This window comes from Tachypleus tridentatus, chromosome 8 (genome assembly GCF_004210375.1).
Source record: "Tachypleus tridentatus isolate NWPU-2018 chromosome 8, ASM421037v1, whole genome shotgun sequence".
In the NCBI taxonomy this organism is placed as follows: domain Eukaryota; kingdom Metazoa; phylum Arthropoda; class Merostomata; order Xiphosura; family Limulidae; genus Tachypleus; species Tachypleus tridentatus.
Window position 1 is genome coordinate 34,650,362 of NC_134832.1, and position 13,303 is coordinate 34,663,664.

At 32.6% G+C, this 13,303-nt stretch overlaps 1 protein-coding gene across 3 annotated transcripts in view; it reads left to right on the top strand.

The window, feature by feature from the left end:
* Rab3GAP1 (RAB3 GTPase activating protein subunit 1) overlaps nt 1–13,303 on the top strand; it is a 131,926-nt gene that overhangs the window by 32,326 nt on the left and 86,297 nt on the right. For 2 of the 3 annotated variants that reach the window (XM_076448191.1, XM_076448193.1), the window contains 2 exons: nt 663–731; nt 1,266–1,438. In XM_076448191.1, the coding sequence (XP_076304306.1) occupies nt 663–731; nt 1,266–1,438 (242 nt within the window). The remainder of the gene's footprint in view (nt 1–662; nt 732–1,265; nt 1,439–13,303) is intronic. The other variant, XM_076448192.1, reaches the window with a different exon arrangement.

The following is a 13,303-nucleotide window of genomic DNA, read 5'->3' on the forward strand; positions in this document are numbered from 1 at the left end:
GTAACACAGGAGATGTCAGTGGGAGATGTTGACAATGCTAATTCTTGAACACAAATGACTAATTTTTTTTACGTGTTTGCTGACTAACGCTTTGTTTCAGAATGGTCTTAAACTTTTGACCAGCCAGTATTTAGGCTAATTTCATAGTGTTCACATGTTCCTTATCAAATGCTAAAAAAGTTGTTGTTTTTTTATTTTCCCTTTTCTTATTTTCATCTTTCGAAGCTCTACTTAAATAAGTGGTTGAGTCTAACAACACAAAATGCATACTTTTTCTTTATGTGCATTGGCCTTAAGGTTTTGGCCAGCTGTGTATGTCATGTCAATATGTTACACTCCTGTTGGTGAGAAGTGATGCATGATGATTTGCATGAGTGCATATTGGGATCATTTGATTATCAATAGGGGGATGCAGAAATCTTGTGGCATGTGTAAAGAAAAAGTTTGCTTGTAGAGGGCAGCAATGGATGAGAATAGCTAATTTTGTGAGTGAAGTAACAATCTATTGGAAGTATATTTTCAGTGTAGGAAAGTTATAACCTTTGGCAGCCAAAAGGAACAACAACTTAAGAAATACTGAACCGATATATATTTTCAGTTTTTATAGATTGTAAATTGTTCTGATATCATGTAGAATAGTAACAAATTTCTCTCTTCTACAGGGGAGTGAGAAGAATGATGATTTCCAAAATTGTGTGGAAGAAAAAGAAATGCTTTCTGCTAAGCTAGATGTAAGATAACTGACTTTATATATCATTTTTATATTACTGTAAGGTGTCTGGCATGACTTAATGATAAATATATCTGGCTGTGGGTCATAAGATCTGTGGTTTAAAAAATAATGCCATTTATAATTCCTCATATATTTTACTTGTGGCTCATTATAAAACTACTATTCATTTCAAAGAGGCAGAGAAAGTTCTTATGGTGGTGAGTGCATTGGTTGGCTACCTTCCCTCTGGTCAGTTGTCCCATATTACAAATGGACTGGGGATTGTTGTCTGTGGACAAGTGTCAAATCACATGAGCGAATAAATTGTCCCTCAGGCTGAAAATTTTGATTTATTATTAAATTAATGATGTATTAGTGTAAATTAATTAAATTTATATTTCTAGATCTAATAAGTTTGTATATTTGTAGTCTCTCTATGGAATAACAATTTTTGATAATTTCACAGATTTTTTTATTGATCTGTTTTTATGATTGTTATTGATAAGATCATACAAATAATTTTACAATACCCTATATTTTTCTGTACCATCAGGATCACATTCGTTCATTTAAATCAGCACCACATGATAGCTTGACCTGGAGGCTTGCTCTTGCCATGTGTCAAGTGAATCATAGTTATGGTGGTATTGCAGCTGTTGCTCATTTGTGGCATGAGTTTGTGCTGGAGATGAGGTATCGCTGGGAAAACAACTTTACCTTACCCTGGTAAGTAGTTTTAAGATGTATTTGTCCATTGAGTAACATATTCTCATTTACTGACATAGGTTTGTTATAGAATCTGATTAGTTAGGATAGTTTTGTTGTGTCATACTTGATATATATATATATACACACACACACACACACACACACACAAGAATATTTTTCAGTCGCCCTAGTTTAAAGTTAGTAAATTTAGCGTAGCTTTGTGTCATATTCATCTAAGGTTTATAAACAGTTTAATGTACTTCAACATGTGTCTTATGTTTTATTTACGCTTGTGATTTGCTTTATGAGAAACATTTGTTTCCTGTAAACAAGTGTCAGATCACATACAGAGATTACTAGCACACTTTCATGTTATACTTAAAATCATATATGTGACAGTAAATTGAGACTCCTTTTAATGCTTCTTTGCCACAGTTTTTGTAAAATGTTTTAAAAGATTAAGATTTTATAAAAATTTACACTCAAAAGCCAACAATTTCAAGCATAGAGCATTGTGAAAGACGGTAAAGAATAACTTGACTTGATGTTACAAACTAAGGTTAAGTCTGCTGAGTTTAACATTGTTTAATTGTAGACACAACTGTGTATTTATAACAAAGATGGTATGAGTAAAGTGATTGAAAACATGGCTCAAAGTATATTGATAAACATATTATGAGTGAGCTATGTATTATTGATGGGAAACATGTATAGTGTGTGTAATTCCAGTTTTTTCCAATTTGTGCAGTTTTTACTTTTTAATGTTAACTTAAGTTTGACGTTACAGTCTTAAAAATTATTAAAAATCTATATGGAGAGACATTACTTGAATATGCTGAAATATCTTCAATTTTTTATTCTGACAACATTAAAATATTATGAAACATACAAATCATACAATAATAAACATGATGATATTTCTGCTGGATAGTTTCAGTAAACTTCAATAGTTCTCACTGTTCATCTTTTTTTCCCATTCTATTATTTTCTTTAATTTTTTTTTTAATTCACTGTTTTATGTATAATACTCCCTTTATTTTTATTAAAACCATTTAGTTTATTGATATTGCTTTTGACAGGTGTTTTATGCTGATTTGTTAGAGAAAAATTACACAATTTTTGACCCAAATAATTTACGTTTGTATGTGTTCTTTAAAGTTTTATCCAAATTACCCTTTGTAAATGTAAAAGCCTATCTCTCCATATGATAAAGTTGCTAAGAATTAGTTTCAACTTCCTGTCAAAATATGTTTCACAACACTTCATCATCAGAAACTGCCCAGTTTGTGTGTGCATGTGTGTTTTGCAGATAATATACCCCTATAACATTTTAAATAATCTTGTCTTTTTATTTACACATATGTAGCACTTTTTTATGGCTATTATCATTTTATTAATTTGCTGTACATTTAGTTTACTGTGTCTTTTACTTTTGACATTTGTGTTTTTTTTTTATTATACACATATACCCATACTTATTCATAAAACATATTTTTCTCCACTTTATTTTGTTTTTGGTTTGTTTAAATTTTGAGTTGATGAAGATATGTAGTGTTTTTGGAAGCCTCTCAGTCTTTTCCATGTTTTTAATACTTACAAAACTGTTTATACAATGAAGTTTTTACTTAAACTATGTCAGACATAGTCAACAATTTTCATAAAGATTTTGCATTTGAAAAAAACTATATAATACTGTCATCTGTAAAAGAACTGAATACAAAGTATTGAGTGGTTTTCTGTGTTAAAAATCTTCGTTTTGATACTTTTGTTACATTTTTTAGTATTATTTACAAAAGGTTAACATGGTATGTCTATAGATATGGCATGATTTCACTTCAATGTATAACGTATTTGTAGTAGGTAATTTTGAAACTGTGATAAAAGATAATAAAGAATAAAATAAGCACATCTAACTGAAAAAATCTGATTTATTTTTTGAGATGTTTAGAAAAAAAAACTTATTTAGACCTATGTATTTATCCTTTATTATATTTTATCAAAGTTTTTCTTCTCACATCTTTTACAACAACACTCATTCACTAAATTTTGGATATGTTTTGGAGTGTTTTCTTAGCATTGATGAATTTGTATGTTATTTAACTGAAATTTAAATGGTTCAATAATTCAGATAACATAGAATAAATTGCAGGAATTTTTCTTTTGTTATAGAATAATTCAAATATATGACTTCAGTATTTTGGGTCCTAAGAAACAAATTTTATTAGTCTTGCATGCTTCTGTATGTGATGATTCATAATCTGTTTGTTTATCACATTTGGTGTGGTTCTCTAGCACATGGTGATCTTTCTTTTGCTGGTAAGAATTGGATGGATGGCTAGACATACTAATTTTATTAATAACAGAATAAATCTTCTATCTAAATTGTGATATATTTATGTTTATTACTAATTGATACATTAATCTCTATTATAATTATGTTATGGGCTTTCTCTGTGAAGTGTCCTTGTTCATAGATACTAGTTATTATCAGTCATCTCATGATATTTGTCTCAGGTGGGTCTTATTGTTTGCTGAATTTTCCTTCTCTGAGAAGTTTATTCTCTTCATTGATACTTTCCTTTCCATGTAATTCTCGGATAGCTGTATTTGTACATTTTCTGATTGTCAAAATGCAAAACTTATTCCCTGAAAATTCAAAATCTTCGGATCTGAAAGACAGGGACTATGTTACTCTAAAACTGTGATGTGAATCATCAACAGCTGAGTCACTTTTATGTTACTGGAAGGTTCTAAAATTAAAGCCTTTTATATGTTGACTGTAAGAGAGATTTTGTTGATAAGAAGCATTTTAATTAACCTTAACTTCTGACCAGAGGAAGCTATGTACTTAAAGGAAACTAAAAATCAATCTGGCAATAAGTATAGGTAATTAAATATATTTTTCTTACATTTCTATTAATAAAGATAAAAATTTATTGTTTAATTAGTTAGGGATGCTTGCTGTTACGATATTTTTAGACATAATTTTGTCAACTGTAAGGTTTTATTAACCATGTTATAATAAAATTTGGTAAACAACTTACGTATTTTGTTCTATGATTTTGGAAATCACTATTCCATCATACAGGATGTGGTACTTTAATTGCTTAACTTTTACCTATCTTCAGGATGTAATACATTCAGTTATCAGGTAACTAATCTCTAGGAAGTTGAGCTATGATATCAGTGAGGGTGCCAGCTATTGTCACTGAAGCATTATATGACAAAACTAGGCCTTCATTTTTGATGATGAGAAATCCACTTGAAAGGGCTCATTAGGCTTTCATTCATTTGAGGAAATGATCTGCCATCATCAGTATATACATTGCATGATTTACATTTAAAAGATGTAGAAACTGGTTTATTTGCAAGGGCTATTACTCAACTATAAGGGTAACTATAAGGGGTGGCTTGACAGGATAAAGAACTTTGGAATATCTGGGTGCAAATGATCACTGCTCAATTAGATATTATATTTTAGTGCATGTGGAGATGAGGAATGATGAGATTTTTTGTTACAGTTTTTAAAAAAAGCAAATGTTGAAAGGATGAGACAAGAACTATGTTCTGTGGAATGAATAGCTGAATTAATTGGAGATATTGATCAAATGCGAAATGAACTTTAAGCTGAAAGGAAAAAACAGACTGATTCAAAGAGTATAATGGATAAAAATAAAGATAAAAATTATAAATATAAAAAAATTAAATTCATTGCAATGATGGAAGGTTGTAAGGATTATATATGATCAAGAGTTTTTCCAAGGAGAAGTTAAAAACTATATGAAAAAAGGGTTAGCTGTAAATGTAAACATCAATAGTAAAGATTTCTTTAAATACATTAAAGTTCAACAAAACCTTAGATTGAGAGTAGGCCTTTGAATGTTGATAAGGAATGCTAATATCTGATGGTCATGAGGTGGTTGGGTTATTTTAATTTTTAATTCAGTTTTAACTAATGAATATTTAAGCTATCTTTGTCTTCCTAAACTGTTACTAAATGGAAACAAGAATAAACAAGATGATCAGAATAGTTTTGAGGTGTTTAAGAAAAAAAATATGGAAGTTTAAAGAAAGATAAATCTTCCTGGGTTAGGTGATATTTACCCAAGGATTTTGAAGGAAGTTAAGGTTTGATATGTTAGCCACTTGCTACTATATTTTCTAAATCCTTGAATAGTGGCAGGTTTGAAAAGATTATACGTTGACTCACGTTATTCCTCTTTTAAAGGGAGGTGGTAAAATTTTTTCCTGTAATTATAGGACTGTTACTCTTACATCAATATTTAAAAATATTTTTGGAAGTCTGATAAAAGAATCTTTGCAAAATCATTTAATGTTTAAAATTTTGTAGGATAGTCACCATGGCTTCATTAAAGGAAAAGCTTGGTTTACAAATATTCTGACATTCTTTGAAGAGGTTAATGCTTATGTAGATGAAAGTATGGGTGTGTATTTGGTTATCTGAATTTTTGAAAAGCATTTGACAAAGTGCCACCTAACAGGCTTCTTAAAAATTTATTTTTGTAGGTTTGGGGGATAGATTGACTCATTTAATAGAATGCTGACTGGATGGAAGGAAACAGGATTGTTATGAATTGGATTAAGTTAAACTGGATTCATGTCACAAGTGGGGTACCTCAGAGCTCAGTTTTAGGACATTTGCTGTTTTTACTTTACATCAATGACATAGGTGAAGGAATAAATTATTAAGTTTGTTAATAATATTGAAGTTTTGGATACTGTTGACTGTAAGCAGGATGCTGCTCTTTTGCAAAAGGATTTAGATTGTTTGATGAACTGGGCAAATAAATGACAGATGGCTTTTAGTTATAATAAATGCAAGATAATGAATATGGGATGTCACATTTTCAATTATGAGTATAATTTTAATGGTAATAACCTTAACAGTAATAAAGAAACTTAGTATTCTGAAAATTGTCTCCATCTGGTATAACCCAATAATACACATTGATCAAAGTGTAGTATGAACCGTACTTTCCTTGAAAATAGATTTTGAAATTAATGTTTGGAAGACTAAGTATGTTTATTATATCTGCTTCTGTGCAGTTATATAATGTAAAAAAAAAAAAAAAACCTCAATAGTAGCCAATGACAATTTTTCTTCTTCACCTATCCACTGTATAGGTTCTCCTCATAGTGAATACATAGCTCACTCACACTAACAGTATGTTTGAACCTTAACAGTGTTATGAAAGGCATAATGCTTGGTGTTTTGGTTGATCAGTCTTTTAAGCTGTCCAAACAATATACTGTTAGTGGTAGTAAGGCAGATAGGATTTTAAGTTTTATCTAAATAACATTTGAATACAAACCATTATAATGTCATTGTATAGGTTATTTGTTAGATCATATCAAGTTTTGTGGTTCTTACCTAGAAAAAACATTCAAATGTTGGAAAGATTCTGGAGAAGAGCTACAAGAATGATACTTGGAGTTGAAAGGCTCATGGGGGGGAGGTCCTAGTGTCTCTGCCAAACTCCCTGTTTTTGTGGTGTAAAAAAATTGTACTTATATAGTTACAGTGCAGCTGCTTAGGGTATTTGCCATTTTATATATAGCCTAGATTCTTCTAACGAAGCATTTATTGGCTGAAAAAGTTACATAAAATGGCTTCTGTTGTTGCTTTGTAATTGGAAATTTAAAACTATATTACTACCGTCAGGTTTTGTAGGCTGGATTCTTTTGCAGGAGGTTTTTATGATTGGCAATAAGTTTCAACAATAAACAAAAAGCAACACAGTCCACTTCATTCAAAATAATATATTAAAAGAAATCAAATGTATACATAAATGTTCATTACACTGTTGTCAAAGTTGTGTCCAGAGCTTCAAGGTATTTCTACTCCATTTGTTGTTGTTGTTTGTAATTTCTATAGTGGTAACTTTCTCAGTTTTTGTGGCATGAATTCAAAGACTAAAAAGACTAAAACACTGCTGAAATTGTTTGCTTACTTCATTCTGGTGAAGCTAGGAAAGTTTCAAGTGAACAGTGTTCAACTCCATGTGATACTTCTTTGGCTACTACATCAACTTCTTTGTCTTTTGTAAGTTAAATTCATCACTGTAAGATTTTATTTACTGCCAAAAAGTTTAAAAGAGTTGGATGAATTTTACTTTCATCTTACACTCAAGAAATTTCAACAATGAATAAGAAAAATGTCAAAAGAAGAAAATAAAGGTTTCAAGGGAATCAGCACATTGAGTAGCCAATGATTAAATGTAGCACAACTTAGCCACATACCACAACTTGAGATCAATCTTGAGGATGGAAAATTGTTAAAGTAATGGTGACATCTTGAAGTAATGGGGACTTTTAATTTCTCCATTCCAGATTTTTTCCTACCTGATGAACAAAAATAATTGCAATTGTGTCAGATTTTCATGGATTTCTACCAGAGTTACACACCAAACAGTTTTGAAAATACTGCAGGGAATAAACCAGAAGTTGGTTTGTAAAAATGTTACACCCTAACTGTAAGAGGTCTGAAGCATTCATTTGTAGTGTTGAAATAAATATATTTTTTGTTTTTCTTTTCTTCTGTGATTTTAAGTTCATATTTTTCGTCCCTCCTTAAGCTTTAAATTGATGTATAATTTAGTTGAGTAGTGTTACTAGTTTTCAAATTATTATCCTTTCAGATAATCTGAATCTGAACAGATTAATATGCATATACTAATGAAATAATATGCATAATTAATTGGAAGTGAATTGTTTTGTTTTACTTTCAAGTTCATCAAAGTATGAAATTCTTAGTTTGTCCAAGAACCCAAAACTAGTAACTAGTAATAAGGACCTTAAATAATTGTCCTTTTTGTTAAAGAGTCCACACAGTCTGATTCAGTTACTTTAAGACACAATTGACAATATGAATTATTCTTCTATGCTGTGTTATTATAATACAGTCTGTGGTAATTTCACTTTAAAAATTGCAGCTGTACGTCCCCAGGCCTCCATAGCGTTAGTATGCTTTGTATGCTGATCGTGCTTCACACAACATGTGTTTGCTCTTGATTTCCCTTTTGTACATTTTGCATCCAGATCTATGAAGTTGTTCTCTTGAAAAAGAATAATTGGAAGGAATCTGATTTAGGTGTTTAAGATGATAAAGGGAATTTATAGTTTTGGGGCATCATCTCTTTATTTTTATTTTTTGTATTTAATGGCAAGTATAGTAAGACGAAGGGACACATAATTTTTGGCAGGGTAGAAGTCATCCTCATCTAAGACAACTAAATTTTTCTGACAGGATAACTGGCATTTGGAACAAATTGCTATCAGATATGATAGATGCAGTTAATTTATTGAGCTTAAAAGAAAGGCTTGGTAAATATTTGAATAATAAGACTGGCTTTAAGTGTTTTACTATTAGTGTAGAGTGTAGTGTAATGGATAGTGTGGTCTAGATTTACCAACAAGTCCTTTGTTGTCTTTAAGTTTTTTATATATGTGTGTGTGTGTGTGTGTGTACGGTTTAGTGGAGTGGGAACTGGTTGAACTCGTTAAACTTGCCAAATAATTCTAAAATATTTTTTCAAATGTCACAATAGAATGGCCATACATTATCATCATAGCCTAAGTGTGTATAGTGAAAAGTTATAGTGATATGAAGTTAAAGTCTTATGTAACTTAACTGTCATAGAAACATTGAGTATTCGTTTTTCAGAATGAAAAGGTCACAAGTTACACCTAAGTTATTTGTTATGGTGATCTGTAGGTAATCATTTTCACAAGTCATCTTTATGAATGGAAATTCATATCAGGGAAAACTTTGTAATATTGTTAATAGTGTTAGCATTAAATAAATATTTTTAATCAGCCCATAAAGACTTGACCTTCCTTTATTAAAGTCATGGGTGCAATTCTACAAAAAGGTTCAAAAACATACGAACTTTTCCAATGTCCTCCCTTTTTTTTCCAGTACTTGGTAATTACCTGTATAATTAGCAAGGGCACGTGAAACTTCTAGGATCATTTTAGTTCATTAATTATCCCATGCTGTCTCGGATAAACAATATATTTTTCAGCCTTGCTTTAGCCTGTTAAAGTTGGTGAACTCTTTCACTGAATATTCTTGCCTTTGTAGCTGTGGGGACTCTAAAATATTACATCCAATTGCACTATTGGTTAATAAATAGTAGCCCAATAATTGACAGTGTATGGTGTTAACTTAACTAGCTGCTTTCCCTTCACTCTATCACTTCAAAATTAGAGATGATTAGTGTTAAGAATATTGAGATAAGTGCTGCCACCTGTAGTTAGGTTGTTTTTTTATATACAAGTGTACTCGATGAATAAACACATATCAACAGGTTATGGGCCCAAGAATGCTCTAATAGTGTTTAAACAGATGAAACTGTTTTAAAATTGTTAGTACAAGTAATTCAGGAGATACTGAGGATTACTGTAGAGCAGTTTTGGATGACAATTTTTGTTAGATGGCACAGGATTTACATGGATACTTTATCACAAGTGCTAGATGATTTTTTTCCTTTGTCTGGAAGCCATTGTGAAATACCAAGATAAACTGTAAGTAAAATATTGATTGACACTCTATTTTCTCAAGTCATATAAAGGGAGAAATAGATCTAAATCAAAGAAAGGAATATTACAGTTGTGGTTGAAATAGTTTGAGAATGGAAGATAAAATTGATAAGTTGGGAGAAAATAATTGAGCCACATGGAAATTTCAAATGGAACATTTATTGAGAGGAAAAGGCCTATGGGACCATGTGACTGAAACAGAGGTATTGGCAAAGACAGCCAATTATCAAACAAGGGCAGATTTCAACAGGAAAAGGGAAAGAACATTTTCAACAATTGTTCTGAATATTCAAGGTGCACAACTCTATCTTGTCACCTCATAAACAACTCCTAAGGAAGCATGGAATGTACTGCATGCTCACTTTGAAAGGAACACACTAGCCAATAAACTATTCCTGAAAAAGAAGTATTTTCGATGTGAGATGAAAGAAAGCATTATGGTCCAGGAACATTTGAAACAAATGAAGGAATTAATGGATCAGCTTGCTGCATTTGGGGTGGAAATAGCAGATTGTTACCTTACTTGGTAGTCTGCCAGCTAGCTATGATACAATTGTAACAGTCCTGGAAACCAAAATTGATGATATCTCATTAGAATTTGTACAATAGGCACTGATTAATGAAGAACAAAAGAAGAAAAAGACCACATCGAATGAAACATCATCAACTGAATTAACCACTCGCAGCAACTTCAAACCACATGGAACACAAGAAACAAAGAAAAGGGGTAACATATAAAACACAATTGTCCAACACTGAAGGAAATGGTCTACAAAGCTAAGAATGTGGATATTAATGTTGTGGAAGATTATACTGATGGAAACAATGGTGTTGCCTTTGTAACAAACCAGGATAAAGGAATAGGAAATGGGGAATTGTTGGTGGATTCTGGTGTGTCTAGGCACATGACACACAAGAGGAACATATTATCAAATTATCACAAGTTTAGCACACCTCAGCAAGTTAGGATTGGTGATGGAAGAACTGTTGAAGCTCTTGGAGTTAGAAACTGTAAACTAGAAATGACATTTAAAGTGAGTAATTCAAAGCATGTCACAATGCAGAGTGTCCTTCATATACCAAAATTAGCTAGCAATCTATTTTCAGTAGGAGTTACTACTGATAAAGGAAATATTGTGCAGTTTGGAGTTAATCGCTGTTACATCCGAGGTAAATCAGGACAACTCCATGGCATGGGTACAAGAAAGGGTGATGATCTGTACCAACTGGACTGTAAGACCAGTGTTATTGAGAATGCCTCAGTATCCTCAAACAGCTGCATGAATTGCTTGGATATATGGCATCAACAACTAGGGCATGTCAGTTTTTTACAGTTACAGAAGCTTGTCAGGAGTGGAAATGTAAGTGGAATCAAATTCCAGAAGTCTGATGAAGACAGTTTCTGTGAGAGATGCACTGAAGGTAAAATGCACAGGAAGCCATTTAAGTCAGTGGGAGAAATCAAATCAAAGGTACACAGTGATGTCTGTGGTCCTATGCAAACTCCATCTATTGGAGGTAGCAAGTACTTTGTTACATTTATTGATGATTACTCAAGATGCTGCAGAGTGTATTTCTTAAAATAGAAGTCAGAAGTCTTTGAGAAATTCAAGGAATTTGAGAAGTTGTACTCAAATGAATCTGGAGAGCGCATAAAAACCCTGCCCACAGATAATGGCAGAGAATATACGCCAAATGAGTTCCATCAATATTTGAAGTCAAGAGGCATTTATCATGAGATGTCAGTAGCATATTGTCCAGAACAAAATGGTGTTGCTGAGAGAAGGAACAGAACTCTTGTGGAATCAGCAAGAAACATGATGTCACATGCTAAGTTACCAAGAATGTACTGGGCAGAAGCTGTAGCTACTGCAGCGTATGTGGGTAACAGAGTATCCACATCGGCAATAAAAGATGGTAGTATGCCATATGAGAGATGGTATGGGAAGAAACCAGATGTAGAACACATGAAAGTGTTCGGATGTCTTGCATATGCACATGTGACAGATGTGTCAAGACAGAAATTAGATATGAAGTCTATGAAGGTACGTTTCATTGTATATGATAACTGTCCCAAGGGATATGTTGAAAAATCCAGGAAGATTTTCATATGGCGAGATGTTATCTTTAATGAAACAGAATTTGGTCAAGAGCCTGTGACAAATGAGTATATCTTATCAAGTGAACATATAGTGGACCAAGAAACAGACGTTAAAGCTGAACGACCAGCAAGAAACGGAAAACCCCCCATCTGCTATGGATATGATGAGTATGCTGATATGGAAGCAGCAAATGAATCAGTTTGTCACATTGCAAACTTATGCAGTATGTTAGAGCCAAGCACATTAAGTGAAGCAATGTCAAATGGCAATGCAAAGGAGTGGAAGTCAGCCACAGATCTGGAATTTGAGTCTTTACAAGAAAATGACACCTGAGATCTGGTGGAATTACCAGTTGGAAGAAAACCTATAGGTTGTAAGTGGGTATTCAAAGTTAAGTATGGAAATACTGGAAATGTAGAGAGGTTCAAGAGTAGGCTGGTGGCCAAAGGTTACTCGCAAAATTATGGTCTGGATTACGAGGAAACCTTCTCCCCAGTGGTGCGCTATGCATCAATTCGCTCCTTGATTGCATTTGCTGTGCAGAACAACTTGAAAATTCAACAGATGGATGTCATAACTGCATTTCTGAATGGAAATATGGATGAAGAGATATACATGGAACAACTGGAAGGCTACGCTGTTCCAGGGAAGGAAAGTCTTATGTGTAAACTGAAAAATATCACTGTATGGATTAAAACAGTCACCACGCTGTTTGAACAAATCATTTCATGAACAGATGATGAAACTGGAATTTGTTCAGAGTTCAGCAGATCCATGTTTTTACATACGGAAGGATGAAAATCTAGCAATAGTTGCAGTATATGTGGATGATATTATTTTGATTGCTGATAGTGATGATGAAATAATCACTATAAAGGAAGCACTGAAGGAAAAATTCTGCATGAAAGACTTTGGAAAGCTCCCTTACATTCTTGGACTCGGTGTTGTTCAGGATGAAAAGAATGGTTGTGTATGGTTAAATCAAAGACAGTATATCCAAACTATGCTGGTGAAATTTGGAATGACTGAGTGTAAGGCAGTTGAATCTCCATCAGATGTAAACGTGAAACTGCAAAAGGATGATGGTGTTAGCACTGAGGTTGACTGCAGTTTGTACCAGTCGTTGGTAGGCAGCCTTCTGTATGCTGCAATGGGAACAAGACCAGATATTGCATATGCAATGGGAGAAATATCGAAATATTGTGCTCAGCCCAACACA